This window comes from Schistocerca nitens, chromosome 5, assembly GCF_023898315.1.
Source record: "Schistocerca nitens isolate TAMUIC-IGC-003100 chromosome 5, iqSchNite1.1, whole genome shotgun sequence".
In the NCBI taxonomy this organism is placed as follows: domain Eukaryota; kingdom Metazoa; phylum Arthropoda; class Insecta; order Orthoptera; family Acrididae; genus Schistocerca; species Schistocerca nitens.
In genome coordinates this window covers 835,849,151-835,872,911 of record NC_064618.1, presented here as the reverse complement: position 1 = coordinate 835,872,911, position 23,761 = coordinate 835,849,151, and the positions used below count along the sequence as shown (strand labels likewise).

The 23,761-nt window shown below is 45.3% G+C and overlaps 1 protein-coding gene across 2 annotated transcripts in view; it reads right to left on the bottom strand.

The window, feature by feature from the left end:
• Window positions 1-23,761, bottom strand: part of LOC126259403 (alpha-tocopherol transfer protein-like) — a 154,163-nt gene that overhangs the window by 64,926 nt on the left and 65,476 nt on the right. For both annotated transcript variants that reach the window (XM_049956175.1, XM_049956176.1), the window contains one exon: window positions 14,040-14,199. In XM_049956175.1, the coding sequence (XP_049812132.1) occupies window positions 14,040-14,199 (160 nt within the window). The remainder of the gene's footprint in view (window positions 1-14,039; window positions 14,200-23,761) is intronic.

The following is a 23,761-nucleotide window of genomic DNA, read 5'->3' as shown; positions in this document are numbered from 1 at the left end:
GGCTAAATAGCTGCCACAACAACTTTACCGACGTCCAGTTCAACCACACTTTGCGGTTAGTAACTGGGGCAATCCGACCAACACCCATTTATTGGCTTCCTTGTTGAGGAACATCTATCCTCCCGCATCCATAGATGCGAGGAGTTGCTTAGGAAACACCGCAAGCTACAGGAGAACTTGGAATTATCCATTCAAAAAGACATACCAGATCTACTATGAAATACACTCCGTTCAAGAAACCCGCCGTTACGGCAAGGGGAACAGTTAAATGTCGTAAGTGTCAACTTATTAAAAATCCTGAAGGTCGTGAGTTGTTCCGAAAATATAACTGTGACACTGCTGGCAGAGAAATCGACAGGAAGCTATGAGTCAAACCGAACAGAATTCGCAGTGGGCATGGTCGATGCGCAGACTCACGTTACAAATGGGGTGCTAAAGAGTCTCCGGTTTGTGACTCGGGGGCTCCGAACCCGACAATCAAGCACATCATGTACGAATGCCCTTTGTGTTCCTATCGGGACATTTGGAGCGACCTCGTGAAAGCTGACGATATAGCTCTTATATGGAACTTAGATACTGACATTTAGTTAGTTTTACATGTAGTTTTGCCTTTCTGTATTCTTGTTATATACATGTGTTAATGTTATATATCTTTTTTACACTGCATGTGGGACATACGAATAAATAAAAAAAGCTACCTGTTGTTTCAGGCTTGTCAACACCTTAGTTAACGTACCTCTCCACTGAATATATGGCTCCAAGCTCGTGAGTCGCATTAAATGTACTCGTTTTTGAAAATGAATGAAAGTCTATTAACTGTGATAGAGGAATCTGACTCATTAGCTATTGTCCTCTGTTACCTTCTTTAGATTACTATTAAAATACATACTTCTTAACCTGAAGGGTTAAAAATTCCGTAATTATTTTATGTGTCTTGCGATATCTCGTGTCTCTTGCGCTATCTCGAACTACTCCAAAGCAGACCAGTAAGGGATTCCCTTTTTTAACGTAGCCATTTCGCGCGCCTTTAAGCTGACGGGAAGGTCTACCTGCGCGAAGATGGTTCTAGAAACATCGAGATGTTCTTCGCATTCCCACTCAAACCCCGCACCCACATAACTTCCGGCTGCGTTATTCTCGCGCTTTCTTGTAGACAACTCACCGCTTTCTGTACGTAATGTCTAAACGCTCGCCTGTCTCGTGTCGTTCCTTGTGTTCCCTCTTTTGTTAACTAGAGTACAAAGTGAACTTCACGTCAACTTACGGGTGGCATGAAGTTCTTCTCTTTAAATTTAGGTGAACCCCTTGTGTTCTTACTATTATTAACAAATGCAAGTAAAAAGAAAAATTATGGAGGATACGTTTATACATCACTGCGTAACATAGTTGCCATGTTGCAAGAGAGAGCCATGATAATCACTATCACAAGGTCGAACCTTCTAAATCCCCTCCTCAGTGCTACCACTGTCAAAAGTGTCTTCGCTGCAATGATCAGCAAACCACAGATTGTAAAAACCCACCCATTTCTCCACTCTGCAAAGGCTCCCATTTTCTTAAACAGTGCCCCAATCTTGATTTCCCTGCTACCTGCAACACCTGCAATTACTCCCACCCCACCTATTATGCAAATGCCAAAGGCAATCCTCAACCAACCAAACCTGAATTCACTGGCCCAATTCGTCCTACTGATACACCTGTTCACCCCAACAACTTCCTCTGCCTGACCCCTCACTGCTGAAGGATGGCTAAATTCCTGAAAATCGACCTGCAAAACATTCATCCATTCCAATGTCCACACATCCACCAACAAATCTCACTTGCTGCCTACTCCAGCTTCCATCTCAACACCCAAGCCACGTACTCCCAGGTCCATTTCATCTCCACCCACCTCGACACCCTAGTCTAAAACCCCTCTAGTCCTCACTAGCATACACCACACTTGTCTCTATTTGACCCAACAGCACTAGAACATCCTGTCAGCACTACATCATGTAATTCAACATCCGCTCCCTACCCACCATAAGGGTCTTTCAATACATACACTGTCGCAACACAACGCCCAACGCTATCACACCAGCCGAACCTCTCCTTATATATCCTCCACAGTACAGATAATCCCATTCCTCTTGCAAGAGGCAGAGTTGCAATTGGCCAGCACAGGAACACTCTTGTTCAGCCACAATCCTTTTACAGTACTCTCACTGAACATCTTGTCCTTACCTTTTTCTTCAAAACTCTAACATTACCTACATCGCCATTTAATCTGACTTCATCATCCCATCCCCTATGCCTTCCTCACCCACGTTGACCATACATTTTCCACCTCTATTATTGCTGCTGACCTCAACATCTGTAGTAGATCCCCTGCAGAACTCCAGTGGTGGCAGTAGTCCACGTAGGTCCTGGAAGGTGACATGGTCCCCATCCCTCACCATACTTGTCCTGAAAGCAACACCGCCCCTGATGATGTCCTAGCATCTCCCAATCAACTTAGATACCTCACTCCAGATGTCATCAATCCAACTGGAAGTGAGCACCTAACTGTTCTCCACGTTATCTCCTACACACTACCTCATACCCATTTACCCCAACCCAATCTCCACCCTAGAGTTCTCCAAAACTTCTCACATGCCAAGAGGAGTGTCTGCTGGGAATCCATAGAAACACAGATTGAAAGCCACCCGCTTACATTCCAACAACCTGATAATATCCCTCAAACCGTGTCCTTCCTGCAGCAGACGTTGCTGTTGTTGTTGTTGTTGTTGTTGTTGTTGCTGTGGTCTTCAGTCCGGAGACTGGTTTGATGCAGCTCTCCATGCTACTCTATCCTGTGCAAGCTTCTTCATTTCCCAGTAACTACTGCAAACTACATCCTTCTGAATCTGTTCAGTGTATTCATCTCTTGGCCTCACTCTACGATTTTTACCCTCCACGCTGCCCTCCAATACCAAATTGGTGATCCCTTGATGCCTCAGAATATGTCCTACCAAGCGATCCCTTCTTCTAGTCAAGTTGTGCCACAAACTTCTCTTCCCCCAGTTCTATTCAATACCTCCTCATTAGTTATGTGATCTACCCATCTAATCTTCAGCATTCTTCTGTAGCACCACATTTCGAAAGCTTCTGTTCTCTTCTTGTCCAAACCATTTATCGTCCACGTTTCACTTCCATACATGGCTACACTCCATACAAATACTTTCAGAAACGACTTCCTGACACTTAAATCTATATTCGATGTTAACAAATTCCTCTTCTTCAGAAACGATTTCCTTGCCATTGCCAGTCCACATATTATATCCTCTCTACTTCGACCATCATCAGTTATTTTGCTCCCCAAATAGCAAAACTCTTTTACTACTTTAAGCGTCTCATTTCCTAATCTAATTCCCTCAGCATCACCCGATTTCATTCGACTACATTCCATCATTCTCGTTTTGTTTTTATTGATGTTCATCTTATATACTCGTTTGAAGACACTGTCCATTCCATTCAGCTGCTCTTCCAGATCCTTTGCTGTCTCTGACAGAATTACAATGTCATCGGCGAACCTCAAAGTTTTTATTTCTTCTCCATGGATTTTAATTCCTACTCCGAATTTTTCTTTTGTTTCCTTTACTGCTTGCTCAAGATACAGATTAAATAACATCGGGGATAGGCTACAATCCTGTCTCACTCCCTTCCCAACCACTGCTTCCCTTTCATGCCCCTCGACTCTTATAACTGCCATCTGGTTTCTGTACAAATTTTAAATAGCCTTTCGCTCCCTGTATTTTACCCCTGCCACCTTGAGAATTTGAAAGAGAATATTCCAGCCAACATTGTCGAAAGCTTTATCTAAGCCTACAATTGCTAGAAACGTAGGTTCGCCTTTCCTTAATCTATTTTCTACGATAAGTCGTAGGGTCAGCATTGCTTCACGTGTTCCAACATTTCTACGGAATCCAAACTGATCTTCCCCTAGGTCGGCTTCTACCAGTTTTTCCATTCGACTGTAAAGAATTCGTGTTAGTATTTTGCAGCTGTGGCTTATTAAACTGATAGTTAGGTAATTTTCGCATCTGTGAACACCTGCTTTTTTGGGATTGGAATTATTATACTCTTCTTGAAGTCTGAGGGTATTTTGCCTGTCTCATACATCTTGCTTACCAGATTGCACAGTTTTGTCAGGGCTGGCTACCCCAAGGCTATCAGACGTTATCAGACGCTATATCTGCCCATATTCCTACCAAGACCATATATCCTCATCGTCTCGCCCACTCTTCACAAACCCTTCTCCTGCTCTGAGAGACTCATTGTTTGTATTGCTCCTTCTTGCGGGCCCGTGACTGGGATATTCTCACAACCCGCAAATACGGAGACACATCATGAATTTATCAAATGCAAAAAAGTGTCGAGAATGGCCCCGTACATGCACCAGACTCAACACTACACTCCCCGTTAACTCTTCCATCAACTCACTGGTAATAACACCATTCCTCAATGCCTGCTCCTCCACAACAGCCATCTCTCACCTGACAACTGGAGCGAAGCTGACCATTTTGCGTTCTATCTGACTGACTTCTTTTCGTCCCTGGTGACCCCATTTTGACTACCCTCTGTTTCCCAGCATCCATAAACGCACGAGCACTGCTGTCCTACCCTGGGCTCCCAGCTTCTAGTACTTGTACAACATACCACAAGCAGAATTAAACATACTTATCACAGCACATGACATAAGACAATCACTCGACAAAAACTGCAACACCCCCAACAGAAACAACTGCATTATCTACTGACACCTCAAAGAGTACGTGGTCTCCCTCATAGTCACCCTTGCAACTCTACACCATTATCCTCTCCACAAGTTACAATACTATAGTCAACTATGAAAAACTCCAAAATCATAATTTTTTCAGCCTATAAAAAAAAAGCTCAGGATACCTCCTCCTACCTCCACATTTGCCTCACCTCGCTCTTCAGCAGCGTTTCGAATCCACCCTCTCCCAATGAATCCATCAACATCAGAATCAACACGATCACCTTGCTGTTAACCAGTGTGGCTTCCATCCAAATTTTCCTCTGATAAACAGTTGCTGTACCTCACCTTCCTCCTATGCCACAAGCCCAACTCATGTGAATCCGCTGTTTTGTTTCCCTCAACCTAGAGAAAGCCTGTAGTTAAGTATGGCATTTTGGTCTCCTATTTAAACTCCAGACATACACACTTCAAATTAAGTATGTTAACTTTATTGCATTCTTCTTATCTGCCGGCCGAAGTGGCCGTGCGGTTAAAGGCGCTGCAGTCTGGAACCGCAAGGCCGCTACGGTCGCAGGTTCGAATCCTGCCTCGGGCATGGATGTTTGTGATGTCCTTAGGTTAGTTAGGTTTAACTAGTTCTAAGTTCTAGGGGACTAATGACCTCAGCAGTTGAGTCCCATAGTGCTCAGAGCCATTTGAACCATTTTTTTTTCTTCTTATCTAATCACAAATCCTTTATCAGTATTAATGATACCGTTCCCGTACCTTCCATCCCTCTGAGGGTGTGGTCCAAGGTTCCATTTTCCCTTATCTCTTTTGTCTCCTCCACACTGCTGATATGTCCAAACCATCTCCACCAGTCTACCTCATTTAGTACGCTACTGACACCGCTTTTCTCACCCTATACCCTACACCCAGATATTTTAATGATCCTTCCAAAGGCACCTCAATCAGTTTACCTCCTGGTGTAACCAATGACGCCTTGGGATCAACCTCTCCTAAAACCAGGTAATAATAATAGGACCTGCTCCTTCCATCTCCATGACTTTTAGCTTACCATTTATGACTGTCCTATCTAGTTAATTAATACACTAAAATATCTTCGACTAATCTTCAAGTGGCAACCAATGTGGAAACCTCACCTATTAACCATACAACAGAAAGCCCACAATATACTGAAGCTACTAATAGGCTGAACCTGCGGATTACATCCCTCCACTATTCTCCACATCTAGAAAACCCTGATATGACCCATCCTCAGTTAAGCAAATGTTGCATGGATCTCTGCCCCACCGAACTTCTGTACGTCCATCCAAATCCTTGAATGTCATGCACTGCATCTCACTTTCCAAATCCTCGAATGCCATGCACCTTGCCTCACTTTCCACATCCATTTACCTTCCTCCCCACATGTTCCTCTACTATGTCATCAAATTCCCACCCCTCCTCACCCACCTTGAACACCTCTACATCACCTATATTATCCACCAACTAGAGCCCAATAACCCCAATGTTTCCCCTCTGCTCACCAAACTTATTACGCTGCTGAGCTTTTACAAACATGTTCCACCACCCCCACACCTACACAGTATCCGTATCCTATCCCAACGCCACTTCAGCCAGCTCCCTCTAGCAGACAATGGTATTTTCCCCAATATTTACGCCTTCGACCAACTTTAACACCTACCCACTCCACATCAGGCCACCTTTTCTCTTATTATCATTACCTTTCCTCTCGTCAGCCTATGTCTTTTCCAACTCCTGTGTTCCCACTATCCATCCCAACATCTACCTTCACTTTCATAGTTTTCCTGCCTAACAGATCCCTATCTTTTGTACTCACAACCCTCAACCCTTTGGAATTTATTATCTCCTCGCAAAATAGTTCTCTCCCATTGCCAGTCATTCAGATCGTAACTGAAAGTGCAGTGCTTTCACCATCCTGCGATGTATTTTTAATGTATATATTTTCGTTTCTTAGTTGTTAATCTCTGATTTTTAATTTACAAAAGGCGAAGAGCTCTTATGCTGGTTTTCTCCTCTTTGTTGTATGTTACGAAATGCTCTTGGCTGGAGAGCGGGATATTGTACCACTGACAGCCCACTCCGCGCCCATATGGGGCGAAGGGGAGGAAATAAGAATAATAACAAAGTACTATGTGGCACCGCAGAGAGTGTTAAATAGTGTGTCCTTGCCTTCGCATGTTTTGCTTGTCTCTTTGTGAAGTAATCCTGCTACACTCTCCTGTGACGTCGCTGGAGCACAGTCTTGACCGCTTATGCTATAATACCCAGAAGTTATGCCTCCGTTTAAGGATAATCTCTTGTATAATCCAGTTTCTCGGCATGCTGTAGTCGGAAACATATCTCGTGATTTATATGACGCTCTTTAATAGTCTGTCCAACACAAAACTGTCCACACCCACAAGCTAGTCTCTATGTCAGGACGTTCTGAGGCCTACATGCTAGTAAGAAATATTTTTTCGCGTAAAACTTAACATCTACATCTATGTATACAGTCGCAACTGCACTTCTCAGTGCAATGACTATCAGTTCGACTCTAGTCTCTCTTAAGCTTATTCTGACGATTCATGCGCGAGGTATATGGCGTTGGGAATAGAAGTTTCGTACATGCGTCCTCGGATATTGTTTCCCTAAATTTTCGCACAAGTACAGCAAGACTAATATCGCATATCTTCTAAATACACCATTTTGCCTTGCATACCACCTCTGGTATGCTTTCGTAAGGCCTTTACATACCGTTTGTAGTACCCATCATGCGTTTCCGAATTCTTTCGATTCTCTTATTAGGCTAGATGATAATGGTTCCATACACTTGAACAGTGCTCCAGAACAGATGGTACTAGTGTTCTGCACAGCTTTCCTTGATAGGGCACTACACTATCTCAGAATTTACTCTGTACATTTTCCATTCTCTTTCCATACTATTGATTCGACATGTTTTTTTCCGTTTCATATCGGTCCGGAGTGTGAGACCTACATGTCTGTATGACACACTGATGTTGTAGACGGATATAGTTGAGTTATTACTCTTTGTAATAGATGCGGTCAAGCATTTATCAATATTTATGACAGTTGTCATCCAGTACACCAAGCAAAAATAATGTGTACATTTTTGTATAGCTCTTACGAATCCCCCAGGGACACTATATTCCTGCAGACAACATCATCGCCATTAAACTGTAGAAGAGTGTTCTTGAGCAGTCTGATAAACTACACTCATGCTCATAAATTGAAGATAATGCTGATACATGGTGAAACAACGCTCTGGTGATCGGTTTGCGGGTTTAAATCACCTCGGGGTATGACCATGTGGTGCATTTGACCTGTGGTCGTCGCACGGTGGCGCTGTGCACATACGTAGAGGTGTGTTGGTGCATGTCAGAGTACGGTGCAGCAAGTAAGTGTGCAGACGTTTTCAGACGTGATAATTATGACTGTGTGTTGAAAAAGGAACACATATTGATGACGTTATGAGTGGTAGAATACTAGGGCGACTGGAGGCTGGTCAAACACAGCAAGTCTTAGCATGGATGGTAACGACTCCAGCAGACAGGAAACGTGTCCAGGCGCTACAGTACGGGGCGTCCACAGTGTACAACACCACAAGAAGACCGATATCTCACCATCAGTGCCCGCAGACGGCCACGGAGTACTGCAGGTAGCCTTGCTCGGGACCTTACCACAGCCACTGGAACAGTTGTCTCCCGACGCACGGTCTACAGACGACTGAACAGACATGGTTTATTCGCCCAGAGACCTGCAAGGTGCATTCCACTGACCCCTGGTTACAGGAGAGCACTCAACGCCTGGTGTCAAGAACACAGTGCTTGGTCATTGGAACAGTGGTCCCAGGTTATGTTCATGGACGAGTCCAGGTATAGTCTGAACAGTGATTCTCGCCGGTTTTTCATCTGGCGTGAACCAGGAACCAGATAACAGTCCCTTAATGTCCTTGAAAGCGACCTGTATGGAGGTCGTGGTTTGACAGTGTGGGGTGGGATTATGATTGAAGCACGTACACCCCTGCATGTCTTTGATAGAGGATCTGTAACAGGTCACGTGTATCGGGACGTCATTTCGCACCAGCATGTCCGCCTTTTCGGGGGTGCAGTGGGTCCCATCTTCCTCCTGATGGAACGCACGGCCCCACCGAGCTGCTATCGTGGAGGAGTCCCTTGAAACAGAAGATATCAGGCGAATGGAGTGGCCTGCCTGTTCTCCAGACCTAAACCCCATCGAGCACGACTAGGATGCTCTCGGTCGACGTAAAACTACACTTCAAACCCCTACGACACTGCAGGAGCTCCGATAGGGACTGTTGCAAGAATGGGAGGCTATACCCCAGCAGCTGGTCGACCACCTGATCCAGACTATGCCAACCCGTTGTGCGGCCTGTGTACGTGTGCATGGTGATCATATCTCGTATTGATGTGGGGGTACATGGGCAGGAAACAGTGGCGTTTTGTAGCACATGTGTTTCGGGACGGTTTTCTCAACTTATCACCAATACCGTGGAGTTACAGATATGTGTCGTGTGTGTTTCCTATGTGCCTATGCTATTAACGCCAGTTTTGGGTAGTGCCACGTTGTGTGGCACCACATTCTGCAATTATCCTTAATTTATGAGCATGAGTGTGTTTATGTGTGTTGAGACCACTACCGGTCCAGCTGCGCTCCTACAGAGACACGCTATGTTACTGTCGTTTCTATAGAACATTCTCCATCTCTTGTAGCAGCTGATCGAGGTAACTCTTGTATACGAAAGTGCGCTGAAAAGTAATGCCTCCGAACTCATTACTTTGTTCTCAGTATCGGTTGAGGCGTTGACATCTCATGCGTATTACCCGGTCGACTTTCCCACTTCTCTGGCGCCAGCCGGGAACTTCTGCCGGTACAGGGATCCGAATTGTTCGCGTGTAACATGACAGAGTGTAACGTAACTATGTCGGTGTGTAAGAAACAGCCAGCTGTAATCAATCCGGTTTCGAATTCTAAGAGTTCATCCACACATCGTGTAACTTCTCCTTTAGCATGACAATGCACGACCACACACGAGCGCTGCAGCTGCAATCCGATGCCTTGTGTTGATGGTCATCGATCGTCTTCCATTCGGTCCGGACGTGGCCCTGTCCGATTGTAATCCATTTCTAAAACTGAAAGCACACCTTCGATGATTTCATTTTGGTAGTGATGAAGCGGTGCAAGCAAAGGCGAGATTATGGGTCCGTCAACGAAGTCAAACATTCTACAGTGGCAGTATCAAAAATTGGTATCTCGTAGGGGGAAATGTGTTCGTAGCCAGTATGACTATGTTGAGAAGTATGTAGAAATGAAGAATAAAGATGTAGAATGTTAATAACGTTTGTTTTATTTAGAAATCTTTAAGAGTTTTCAGACAAAATGTTCAGATGCTTTTAGCAGCACATCCTCGTAAAATATATGTATGCAGATGCTCTGGAACTTGTTTCTTTGTTATAGTCGATAAAGTCGATGTGCTTTCGCATACTGAATAATGTGGAATCTACCGATTCGGTAGTATTTCTTATTACTTGCAATATATACTACTGGCCATTAAAATTGCTACACCAAGAACAAATGCAGATGATATTGGACAAATATATTACACTAGAACTGACATGTGATTGCATTTTCACGCAATTTGGGTGCATAGATCCTGAGAAATCAGTACCCAGAACAACCACCTCTGGCCGTAATAACGGCTTCGATACGCCTGGGCATTGAGTCAAACAGAGCTTGGATGGCGTGTACAAGTACAGCTGCCCATGCAGCCTCAACACGATTCTACAATTCATCAAGGGTAGTGACTGGCGTATTGTGACGAGCCAGTTGCTCGGCCACCATTGACCAGACGTATTCAATTGATGAGAGATCTGGAGAATATGCTGGCCAGGGCAGCAGTCGAACATTTTCTGTATCCAGAAAGACCCGTCCAGGACCTGCAACATGCGGTCGTGCATTATCCTGCTGAAATGTAGGGTTCGCAGGGATCGAATGAGAGGTAGAGCCACGGGTCGCAACACATCTGAAAAGTAGCGTCCATTGTTCAAAGTGGCGTCAATGCGAACGAGAGGTGACCGAGACGTGTAACCAATGGCACCCCATACCATCACGCCGGGTGATACGCCAGTATGGCGATGACGAATACACGCTTCCTATGTGCGATCACCGCGATGTCGCCAAACACGGATGCGACCATCATGATGCTGTAAACAGAACCTGGATTCATCTGAAAAAAATGACGTTTTGCCATTCGTGCACCCAGGTTCGTCGTCGTGTAGACCATCGCAGTCGCTCCTGTCTGTGATGCACCGTCAAGGGTAACCGCAGCCATGGTCTCCGAGCTGATAGTCCATGCTGCTGCAAACGTCGTCGAACTGTTCGTGCAGATGGTTGTTGTCTTGCAAACGTCCCCATCTGTTGACTCAGGGATCGAGACGTGGCTCCACGATCCGTTACAGCTATGCGGATAAGATGTCTGTCATCCCGACTGCTTTGGGATCCAGCCTTTGGGATACGATAAACCGCAATCGCGATAGGCTACAATCCGACCTTTATCAAAGTCGGAAACGTGATGGTACGCATTTCTCCTCCTTACACGAGGCATCACAACAACGTTTCACCAAGCAACACCGGTCAACTGCTGTTTGTATATGAGAAATCGGTTGGAAACTTTTCTCATGTCAGCACGTTGTAGGTGTCGCCACCGGCGCCAACGTTGTGTGAATGCTCTGAAAAGCTAATGATTTGCATCTCACAGCATCTTCTTCCTGTCTGTTAAATTTCGCCATCTGTAGCCCGTCATCTTCGTGGTGTGGCAATTTTAATGGCCAGTAGTGCAATACGCGTGGGTAAAGTTGACTTGTAATCACAGTAGTGATTTTTCCTGAACTTTTTGTGATACTTAAGGAGAAGCTGTCCTTTCTCCAGGAACTTCGTGGAGTATCGATAGTTTGTCCAGTTGATAACAGGGAAATTAAACTGGCAATCCTCTACTACCCTATGATCGGGCTGTTTTCGTGCCAACGAATTTAGTCTGGTTTGAACAGTTTTGCTATTGATTGCCTGAATCTGGAGTCCAGTAGAAACATCCGACAGTTAATGTGAGGCTACCGTCGTCATTTACTCTTTGCCATAACAATTCTCAGTCCTAGTCATTTACTCGAACGTGTTCTTGATACAAAAGCCGCGACGAGAATAGTTTCCAAGGGTTGGGCAACTTAGGGACCTGACATAGGACCGTAATTTTCTTTGGTTCTCTGCCAGATCTATTGCCAAGATATGACGGTGGTAGTTGTATGTTTCGCGCATAGATCTTTTCACAGACGCTCGAATTTCTACTAACCTTTGCTTGTGGTCATTTAAGCGTTCTCTTTTGAACAGAGAGTGCAACAGCCACTGCTGCCTCAGCATCTTCAAAATTTCGTTATTAAACCATGGTGCGTCTTTTCCATCCTTTATCCACTTACTAGGCACATAAGTCTTCAGACCACGATTTAGAATGTGCTAAAACTTTGCCCATAGTTCCTCTACGTCCATCTTACTGGAACTAAGTGATGCCAGTTCACTGTCTAACTGAGATGCTAACAATTGCTTATCTGCTCTTTCTAGCAGAAACACTCTCCTAGCATTCTTGACTGATTTATTAACTGTCCGAACCACAGTTACGGTAATGATATCATTATCGCTAATCCCCGTTTCTATACTGAAACATTCGACAAGTTTCGGCCTATTTTTAGCTACAAGGTCTAGTATATTTCCATTTCCTGTGAGCCGCCGAGCTAGCTGCTCAAGACAGTTTTCAGAAAAGGCATTCAAAAGTATTTCGCATGACAGCCTTTTCTGCACCCGCCGCAATGATGTCATAGACATCCCAGTCTACACTCAGTAGGTTAAAGTCTCCTCTAACTGTTATTGCGTGATCTGGGTATTCACGCGCTACTGACCGTGAATTTTCTTTGAATGACTACAGAACTGTCACAGCGGAATCGGATGGCCGGTAAAAACTTCCAACAATTAACTTGGTTTCACCTACACCTGTTACACTTGACGAGATAACTTCACGTCACACTCAACTTCGATCTCAATGGAGACAATATTTTTGTCAACTGCAATGAGCACTCCTCTTCCTATAGTTTCTAATCTGTCTTTGCGATATACGTTCCACGACTCACTAAATGTCTCAGACTTTTCCACTTCGGCTTTCAGCCGACTCTCGGTCCCAAGAATAACTTGAGCGAGAGAACTTTCCTGAAGGACACTATATTCGGGGATTATATTAGGAATATTCGACAGTTTACGGATAAAAGTTTTACAGTCGAAATGTCTTTACTCTAGATGACGTCTGAAGTCCCTTGCAGCGTATCGACTGGCGAGTGTTCATTAGAGCACTTCAAACTGCCGTCTAGCGTAAAAAACCTTCATGTATACACTACAACTACTTTGCTATTCTAGTAGCTGCTTCCTTTTTCGCTGAATGGTCCTTGAGGAGACACTGTTGGTACCCCCCCCCCCCCCCACCTCGGTATGCCTGGGTGGTCACTTGCTCAACAGTTGCACGTCTATTCGTCCGGGTACATCTCCTCAGCCGTGGTACAACTCCATCAACTACAAGTAGCTGGTATCTGTACAGATACCATTGGTAATCTTGCAGCTCTCGAAGAATGAAGTTATAATGAAATCTAGACCTTCCGCTGCTTATAGACATTGATACATATCAACGGGAACAGTTGAAGGATGTGTGCCCTGACCGAGACTCGAACCCGGGACCTCCTGCAGCGGTTTCGGGTAGCGCCAATTTGTCGTTGACGGTATACTTCAATCGCAGCGTTGCTCGAACTGTTCACAGACATAGCCGTTTCGGAAATGCTTCTGGCCTTGGCCCGAAAGCCAATGATCATGTTGTTTTGGACGTCAGATAAATCACTCCGTTTCTGCTTCACGACAACGACGCCATTGTTTTCCGCGTTCTCGCGACACGATTTTCATGTCTTCCACTGCTTGTGCCGTCTGGGAGTGATTATTGAAGGCTGACGTCGGACTTAGGCGGTAGTCACTTTAACGTGAATATCTCTTTCACATCATTACACAGTACATCTCAAGAACTTTATTTTATGTAGCCCCATGAGTTATAACCAAGTTCTATGTGTAGTATTTTGAAGTTAGACATTGTGACGCGTAATAAAACATTACTGTAGAGATGCGTAGAAATAAGGATTAGGCTGAATGTCAGTTTGCCCTTCTGCTGTATTATACTCACATTATTTCCTTGCTCTCCTGTACGTCTGCACCTAAGGGGTCTCTCTTCATTAGCAGTTCAGGAACCTTGTGTTTCAGTGAGAAATACGCGTCAAGCGACTTTTTCACGCGCTCCGTGCTGCACTTGCAACCGATGTACATCCCTTCGAGGACGCGATCATCTGTAACAGAATTTATAATCAGCTGAAACCACTCTTATCGCATCTTGCAGCAAAGAAAACAAAATCTCAGACCTGAGTGTATTGACTGTGACACGTCCACTCAAGAGAGGGTGCTTCACATTCACTTAAATCTGGTCCGGATATTGTGATTTTAGGTACGGACAGGGGCAATGACACAGTTTTTCTGGACAAGCAAGATTACGTTACAAGGATGCAGTGTTTACTGTATGACTCAACCTATCGCAGGATCGGTGCTGGCCCCCCAAAATGTGTTGATAGAAAATACGAGTATAACAGCCTCTTGGTAAGTAGTTCGTTGTGTCGCTGGAGACTATCAAGAGTCTTAATACATATTGTGCTATTCCCCTCTAGGTTATATGGTCTTCCGTAGACCCACGAAGAAGGGGTACCACTTCTTCCGGCATATCGTGCAGCAAAAACACCTTGCTACTCTGTTGAGACCACTAGTTGGTCGGTGTGAGCATCACAGTAAGAAGTGGGTGGATTTCTGACATCTATTAGAGGGAATGCGTTTGACTAACTCTGATATTCTAACAAGTTTTGATGTGTTTTCTCTCTTAACTCGTGTTCCTCTCGGTGATTTGTTATGGTTGATTAAGGTTATGTTAAGCGTTCAATTAACGAAGCTATTTCGACGTGTATTGACTTGCACTTAGTATTTTTTCAAAGACCAATGCTGTGAGCAGACAGACAGAGTTGCGATGGGATGTTGGTGTGATCTGTTACTGCAAATCAGTTTATGAAAGACTTCGAGGAATTTCCTTTGGAGTCGGCTGCTTTGGAACCTGTGGTTTTCCTTCTTTCTTTGCGATGTGTAGTCGATACGATTCGGTCTTTTAAACTGGCATATGGCCAGGAGAGCGATGTGCTGACCGCCTGCCACTCCCTATCCGCATCCATTGACGCATCAGGGCTCAGGACGACACGTTGGCCGGTCGGTCAGTTGAGCCTTCGTGGCCTGTTCGGGCGAACTTTAGTTTTTTGGACGATACTTATGTTTATAATTTATATAAAAAACAGCTACCAGCCACATGTATGGTTTAAAAAGTTTTATTATCTTCAGACCATGACCGGTTTCGGATTTTCCTTTACAAATCCATCTTCACATGGCAGATTACACGCATTCTTAGTTGGACCTAGTTTTGTTTGTGTTATTCGTTTGCTGCAGAGCTGTGTAGTTCTGCCTGACGAAATATTCGCACGAATATTTCGTCAGGCAGAACTACACAGCTCTGCAGCAAACGAATAACACAAACAAAACTAGGTCCAACTAAGAATGCGTGTAATCTGCCATGTGAAGATGGATTTGTAAAGGAAAATCCGAAACCGGTCATGGTCTGAAGATAATAAAACTTTTTAAACCATACATGTGGCTGGTAGCTGTTTTTTATATAAATTATAAACCTTAAGTACAACAGCCACGTTTCTCAACATGTCGTCTTTCGACAAAATAGCGATACTTATGTTGTTTGGCCTCATGACAGAACGAATTTGCAGGAGTTTTTAGAACACTTGAATTCAATCCACCCGAATATTCCTTTCACGATGGAGATGGGAAAGGGTGGCTCCTTTCCCTTCCTTGATGTACATAGTTATGATGAAGGTTGATGATACGCTGGGACATGCTGTTTTTAGGAAGCCTTATATCTAGAGGCCGATAATTGTTACCATCTGGCTCACCTTCAAGGGGTATTTCGTACCTTGGTTCACAGGTCTCATTTCAGACCTGAGTTACACCGTCTTCCATCTACATCTACATCACACTCTGCAAGCCCCCTAATGGTGTGTGGCGGAGGGTACTTTCAGTACCACTGTCTGATCCCACCAAGCCTGTTCCACTCGATAATGCGTGAGAAGAGCGATTGTCGGTTAGCCTCTGTATTGGCTCCAATTTCTCGAGTTTTCTCCTCGTGGTCAATACGCGAGATGTATGTGGGGGGGAAGTTATATGTTGACTGACTCCTCCTGAAAAGTGCTGTCCCGACATTTCAATAGTAAATCTCTCCGTGATGCACAACGCCCCTCTTGTAACGTCTGCCAGTGGAGATTGTTTAGTGTCTCCGTAACGCTCGCTCTCCAGCTAAAAGATCCAGTGACGAAATGCGCCGCTCTTCGTTGAATCCTGTCTATCAGTCCTACGTGATAGGGATCCCAGATAGATGAAGAGTACTCCAGAATCTGACGAACAAGAGCCTTATAAGCCACTTCTTCGTGGATTAGTTACATTTTCTTAAGATTCTTCCGTTGAATCTGAGTCTGGTGCCTGCTTTTTCCACTATTTCCTTTATGTGTTCATTCCACTTGAGGTCGCTCTGCATAGTTACTCCCACATATTTTACAGCAGATACTGTTTCCAGTGATTTTTCATCAGTAGTGTAGCTGTACAGTAGTGGATCTATTTTCCTGTGTATGCGTAATACTTTACATTTATTTACGTTATTGTCAACTGCGAGAGTCTGCACCATTCATCAATTCTCTGCACGTCGTTATGCAAATTCTTACTATCTTCTGGCGTTGCTGCTTTGGTATAGACAACTACATCATCTGCGAATAGTCTTAAAGAACATCCGACGCTTTCTACTAGATCACTTATATGTATTGTCAACAGCAATGGTCCTATCACAGTTCCCTGTGGTATTCCGGATATTACTTCATATCTGTCGATTTTGTTCCGTTAAGAGCGACGTGATGAGTTCTATCTGCAAGAAAGTCTTGAATCCAATCGTAGGTGTGCTCCGATACTCGATAAGCTCGTATTTTTTCATTTCACGGCAATGCGGGTCGGTGCCAAATGCCTTGCTGAAATCAAGAAACACGGCATCAACCTGAGCGCCGTTGTCCACTTCGCTGTGGATCTCATGGAGGAACAGAGCGAGCTGAGTTTCACAGGATCTATGTTTGCGGATTACATGCTGATATTTATAGAAGAGACTTTAATTTTCCAGAAACGTCATAATTCTTGAGCATAAAACGTGTTCTATAATTCTAGAACAGATTGACGTCAACGATGTAGGTCTATAATTGTGTGCATCTGTCTTACGGCCTTTCTTATAACGGGAATGGCCTGCGCTTTTTTCCAGTCGTTAGGTACCTTTCGTTGCACAACAGATCTACGATAAATTACTGCTAGAAGGGGAGCAAGTTCTCTTGCATAGTCTTTATAGAATCTTATAGGTACCTCATCTGGTCCTGAAGTCTTTCCACTACTAAGCGATTATAGCTGCTTTGCTCAATATTTGCCATTTAGATGTTCGTACGACGGTTCAAAGGAGGGACAGTGCTACGATCTTCCGCGGTGAAATAACTTCGGAAGACCGAATTCAGTATTTCGACCTTCTCTCTGTTCTCTTCCGTTTCGGTGCTGGTGTGGTTGCTGAGAGAATGAATAGATGATTTTGACCCACTTACTGATTTTAAATACTACCAAAATCTCTTAGTGTTTCTACTCAGGTCGGTTCACAACGGCTTACTTTCAAAATCATTGAACGCTTCCCTCATTGCTCCCCTTACGCTCATTTTCGCTTCGTTCAGATTATGTTTGTCAGCTAGGTTTTCACTTTTCTTGAATCTGAGATGAAGTGCTCTTTGTTTACGCGGCGCTTTTCTAACACGGCTATTCACCCATGGTCGATCTTTCACATCCCTTAAAACCTTACTCGGAACATTTTTGTCTAGGCATATAGATGATGCCTTTGAATTTTTTCCATTTGTTCTACACATCTTCGTCCCCATCACCGAATATTTGATGCTGACTGCTGAGATATTCTGAAATTTGTGTCCTGTCATCCGTGCTGAGAAAATATATCTTCCTACCTCTCTTAACATTGCTTGTAGGGCCCGTCATCATAGGTGCTGTCACAGCCTTATAATCACTAATATCTTCCTCTACTTTTAACTGATTCGATAAGTTGAGGTCTGTTTGTTGCCAGGAGGTCTAAGACGTTACCCCCTCGTGTTGGTTGCTAACTATCTGCTCAAGGTAATTTTCGAACAAGACGTCCAGAACAAAGCCACCAGAACTGGCATCAGTTTTGATGGCATAACACTCCCAATCTATACCTGGCAAGTTAAAGTCACCCCCTATTATAACGGCATGATCAGGAAAATTACTACTGATATTCTGCAAGTTCTGCCTGAAGCGCTCTACAACTGCAGATCCTGACCGAGGTGGTCTATAAAAACATCCGATCACCATTTTTGACCGTTCTTTGATACTCAATTTCACCCAGATTAATTCATATTCGGAATCCGTGATAACGTCGCAAGAATTTATCGATTTCTTTTACTGCACACGCCGCCACCATTGGCGACTAATCTTCCCTTACGATAAAAATTCCAATGTTAACTAGTAGGATTTCGTTGTCTTTGATGTCTGGCTTCAATCAGCTTTCTGTTCCATATACTATCAGTAAACGATATTACTTCTGGGACCATTACTTGGATGATGCTGCAGTTTACTAAAAGGAAATTAATCTTTTCTACCTTTGATCTGCGAGGACCAAGATTCTCTGAAGTCGCTGTGGCTGATTTAACAGACAAATCGTCTTTGCTCCCAAGGGAGGAGTTCTGTAATCTAAAAAAGCCCCAGGTGCATGCCACACAGCCGGCTGTTGTGGCCGAGCTGTTCTAGGCGATTCAGTCTGGAACCGCGTGATCGCTACGGTCGCAGGTTCGAATCCTGCCTCTCGCATGGATGTGTGTGATGTACTAAGGTTAGTTAGGTTTAAGTAGTTCTAAGTTCTAAGGGACTGATGACCTCAGATGTTAAGTCCCATACTGCTCAGTGCCTTTTTTTTGCACCCCACACTTACTCCGCTACCCTAGTAGCCGCTTTCTGCGTGTAGTGCACGCCTGACCTATTAAGGATAACCCTACAATTCTGCACCCGACAGCGGAGGTCGAGAAATTCGCATGCGATACCGTCGCAAAGTCGTTTGAGCGTCTGGTTTAAACCTTCCATTCTGCTCCAAACTAGAGGACCCCGGTCAACTCTGGGTACGACGCTACAAATACACTCCTGGAAATGGAAAAAAGGACACATTGACACCGGTGTGTCAGACCCACCATACTTGCTCCGGACACTGCGAGAGGGCTGTACAAGCAATGATCACACGCACGGCACAGCGGACACACCAGGAACCGCGGTGTTGGCCGTCGAATGGCGCTAGCTGCGCAGCATTTGTGCACCGCCGCCGTCAGTGTCAGCCAGTTTGCCGTGGCATACGGAGCTCCATCGCAGTCTTTAACACTGGTAGCATGCCGCGACAGCGTGGACGTGAACCGTATGTGCAGTTGACGGACTTTGAGCGAGGGCGTATAGTGGGCATGCGGGAGGCCGGGTGGACGTACCGCCGAATTGCTCAACACGTGGGGCGTGAGGTCACCACAGTACATCGATGTTGTCGCCAGTGGTCGGCGGAAGGTGCACGTGCCCGTCGACCTGGGACCGGACCGCAGCGACGCACGGATGCACGCCAAGACCGTAGGATCCTACGCAGTGCCGTAGGGGACCGCACCGCCACGTCCCAGCAAATTAGGGACACTGTTGCTCCTGGGGTATCGGCGAGGACCATTCGCAACCGTCTCCATGAAGCTGGGCTACTGTCCCGCACACCGTTAGGCCGTCTTCCGCTCACGCCCCAACATCGTGCAGCCCGCCTCCAGTGGTGTCGCGACAGGCGTGAATTGAGGGACGAATGGAGACGTGTCGTCTTCAGCGATGAGAGTCGCTTCTGCCTTGGTGCCAATGATGGTCGTATGCGTGTTTGGCGCCGTGCAGGTGAGCGCCACAATCAGGACTGCATACGACCGAGGCACACAGGGCCAACACCCGGCATCATGGTGTGGGGAGCGATCTCCTACACTGGCCGTACACCACTGGTGATCGTCGAGGGGACACTGAATAGTGCACAGTACATCCAAACCGTCATCGAACCCATCGTTCTACCATTCCTAGACCGGCAAGGGAACTTGCTGTTCCAACAGGACAATGCACGTCCGCATGTATCCCGTGCCACCCAACGTGCTGTAGAAGGTGTAAGTCAACTACCCTGGCCAGCAAGATCTCCGGATCTGTCTCCCATTGAGCATGTTTGGGACTGGATGAAGCGTCGTCTCACGCGGTCTGCACGTCCAGCACGAACGCTGGTCCAACTGAGGCGCCATGTGGAAATGGCATGGCAAGCCGTTCCACAGGACTACATCCAGCATCTCTACGATCGTCTCCATGGGAGAATAGCAGCCTGCATTGCTGCGTCAGGTGGATATACACTGTACTAGTGCCGACATTGTGCATGCTCTGTTGCCTGTGTCTATGTGCCTGTGGTTCTGTCAGTGTGATCATGTGATGTATCTGACCCCAGGAATGTGTCAATAAAGTTTCCCCTTCCTGGGACAATGAATTCACGGTGTTCTTATTTCAATTTCCAGGAGTGTAGACAGCTTAGCCTGCACCCCGCGTGCGTTCCTAGTTGCCTTCACCAAACCAACCAATCGCCGAAAGGAGCCGAGGATGGCCTCAGAACCCAAGCGGCAGTCGTCGTTCGGGCCGACATGTGCCACTGCATGCAACCGGTTGCACCCAGTGCGCTCGATACCCGCCGGCAGGGACTCCTCCGCATCACGGATGAGATCCCCCAGGCAAACATACCGAGCGCACACTGGAATCCTTTCCCGCCTTGCCTGCTGTTTCGCTGAGAGGCTCCATCACCCACCTAACATTGGAACTCCCAGTGACTAGCATACCCACCCTCTGTACTTGTCCGGACTGGGCAAGAAAATCGGCCGCTGGCCCAACAGGAGAGGCATCCCGTGCTGGCTCAGAGTTACCACCAACACTGGGTAGCACCTCGTACCTGTTGCTTAGACGTAGGGAGCCAGCCGCACGGCCTGCTCCCTCTTTCGCCTTCCGCCCAGTGAAACGCCAACCCACCACTGTCTGCCACCCACTCTGGAGTGAGGACGGACCAGTCAGATGTTGCGCATCAGAAGCCGCAGCGACGTCCGGGTCACCAGGGGATTCCAGTGACACCAAATGTGTCGCAGGTCTCGTCACTGGCGCACCGATGTCACCGAAACTTCGAGCATTAGCCAGAAGCACGTCGACGGCAGCCACCGCAGCTTCCAGCTGTTTATGGACAGCAGCCAAGTCTCCTTGTACCCGCTCACAACAAGCACAGTCCCCAGCAGTATCTTACAGTTTACAAAATAGATATAAGGTCTCAAATGGCGCTACCGACTTAGAAAATATACCAAAGGAGAATAAAGTATCGCTATAAGTTGTTGTGTAGATTTCTCACTGTTGTCTGAGACCGCAAGCTATTAAACAGGAATAAATTTCACTGCTGAAGTTGATGTATTTACAGATACCTGTTACTAGAAATCCTGTTTGCCGAAAAGTTACTGCACGAGATAAAAATTCAAACTAGAATGCTCTGATCTAAACTGTGTGGTGTCTACTAGCACAAAATTAAAGCTTAATGGCGTGACGGAGTGTCTGGCGACGGGAAAATTTACACTAGGAAGCCGCCGTACACAAGGACATCCACAAGACTTACGCAACGACAAAAACTACGATCAATTTTGTAACCACTAGTCTACACAGTAAAATACACTCGTACAGTTCACTTCTTTGCAGAAGCACGTGAACAAGAAAAAAGACTACATTAATTTACAGTTTATGATACAAGTGCTGCTGCTGCTCTGCTGTCCGTTCTCTCGACTCGGCGTCTGCCGCTACATCGCAATGGATACAGTGAAAGACAGGTCAGACGTGTTTACGCAATGGACCAACGGGGCCCCAGGTAAGTGACAGTAATACCGAGTTTGCACAAAGGTCTGCGGACTTCCTGGCCTATGCAGGAAGCATATCCAGCAAGATCGGTCTTATTTTGCGGAAATATGATCTGCAATTTGTTTTACGATCTCCGTTTAAGATTAGGGTCCTTTTAGACTTCGTTAAGGATGACGTTGTTTGCGTAAGGAACGTGTCCATCGCACTCCCTCCACTAGCGGCTATCATGTTCGTGAAGGAAGCGTATACTGAGCGTAGGCGTCACACACGCTTACATCATCATCAGTGTTCTGCCAAAAGGCAGATTTTCACATGGTAGCTCTCCAGGCTGTCCGTTCTTCCGCCATCCTCTTCAGGTCTGTATAATTTCCTCTTCCCTGTATGTCGTCTATATATCTTGTATCTCCTTCTTCCTCTCAGTCTTCTCCCACAAACCAATCCTTCCAAAACATCTGCTAGCAAGAACTCCCTTCTCAATGAATGTCCCAACCAGTTCTTTTTCCTTTCTCTTACAACCTTCAGCAGACGTCTTCTCTCACCAACCCTTTGCAATACTCTTTCATTACTCGCTCTTTCCATCCAGCTTATTCTCTCAGTTCTCCTCCACATCCACATCTCAAATGCCTCTAACCTTTTTTCATCCTGTCTCAGCGTCCATGTTTCTGCCCCATATAGTGCCACACTCCAGACAAAAGATTTGCCAAGCCTTTTCCTTAGTCCGTTATCTAACTTGCCACATAAGAGTCTCCTCTTTCTGTCGAATGCCTCCTTTGCTATGCCAATTCGAGTTTTCAACTCCTGGTGACATCTCTTCAGTTACTGTGCACTTACATGGCTAATGGTAGATTGTCCTATTTTAATATTGGACAGTCTCCGTCTTGTACTGATGACCATACTATTTGTTTTTGCTGTGTTTATTTGCATCCCATATTCCACACAAGCCTCATTCAGATCTTTCAGCATGTTATTCACTGTCCGCTCACTTTCTGCCACTAATACCATGTCATCAGCAAATCTTATACATTCTATTCTCTCTCCACCAATACATATTCCTCTTTTCCCATCTAAGCTTTTCGCAATAATCTCTTCAAGGTATACGTTAAACAACAGCGGGGAAAGGCAACACCTCGTCCAGTGCTGCTTCCTTCTGACATTTCATTTCCAATCCTTATTCTTACTTTCTGGTGTAAATATAGATTCTGTATCAGTCGTCTCTCTTTCCAAACTACTCCTTTCCTCTTCAAAACATCCATCAGCTTGTTCCATTGAACTCAGTCAAAAGCCTTTCCTAAATCTATAAAAACAGCAAAGATTTCTCTACCTTTTTCCATATATCTTTCCCCTATAGTTCTTAAGAGGCCAATAGCATCTCTTGTTCCTTTTCCTCTTCTAAGTCCGAACTGCTCCTCTGCAATCCCTTTATCCAGCTTGCTATATAGCCTTCTGTTCAACAGTCTCAGCAAGACTTTAGCTGCATGAGAAATTAGACTGGTGGTCCGGTACTCTTCACATTTTTTAGTGTTTCTCTTTTTCTCTATTGGTATCATAACTGTTGCAAGGAAGTCCTCAGGCCATTCCCCTTTGTCATATATCTCGTTACAGAGGTAGACTACTTCTTTTCTTGCCTTGTTTCCCAGACTCTTTAACAGTTCTGCTGGCTTACAGCACCCGAGGAAATCGGCTATTGTATAACATTGTCTAGGGACCGGCCATCCTATGGCATATAACAACCTGGAGATTGTGGAATGC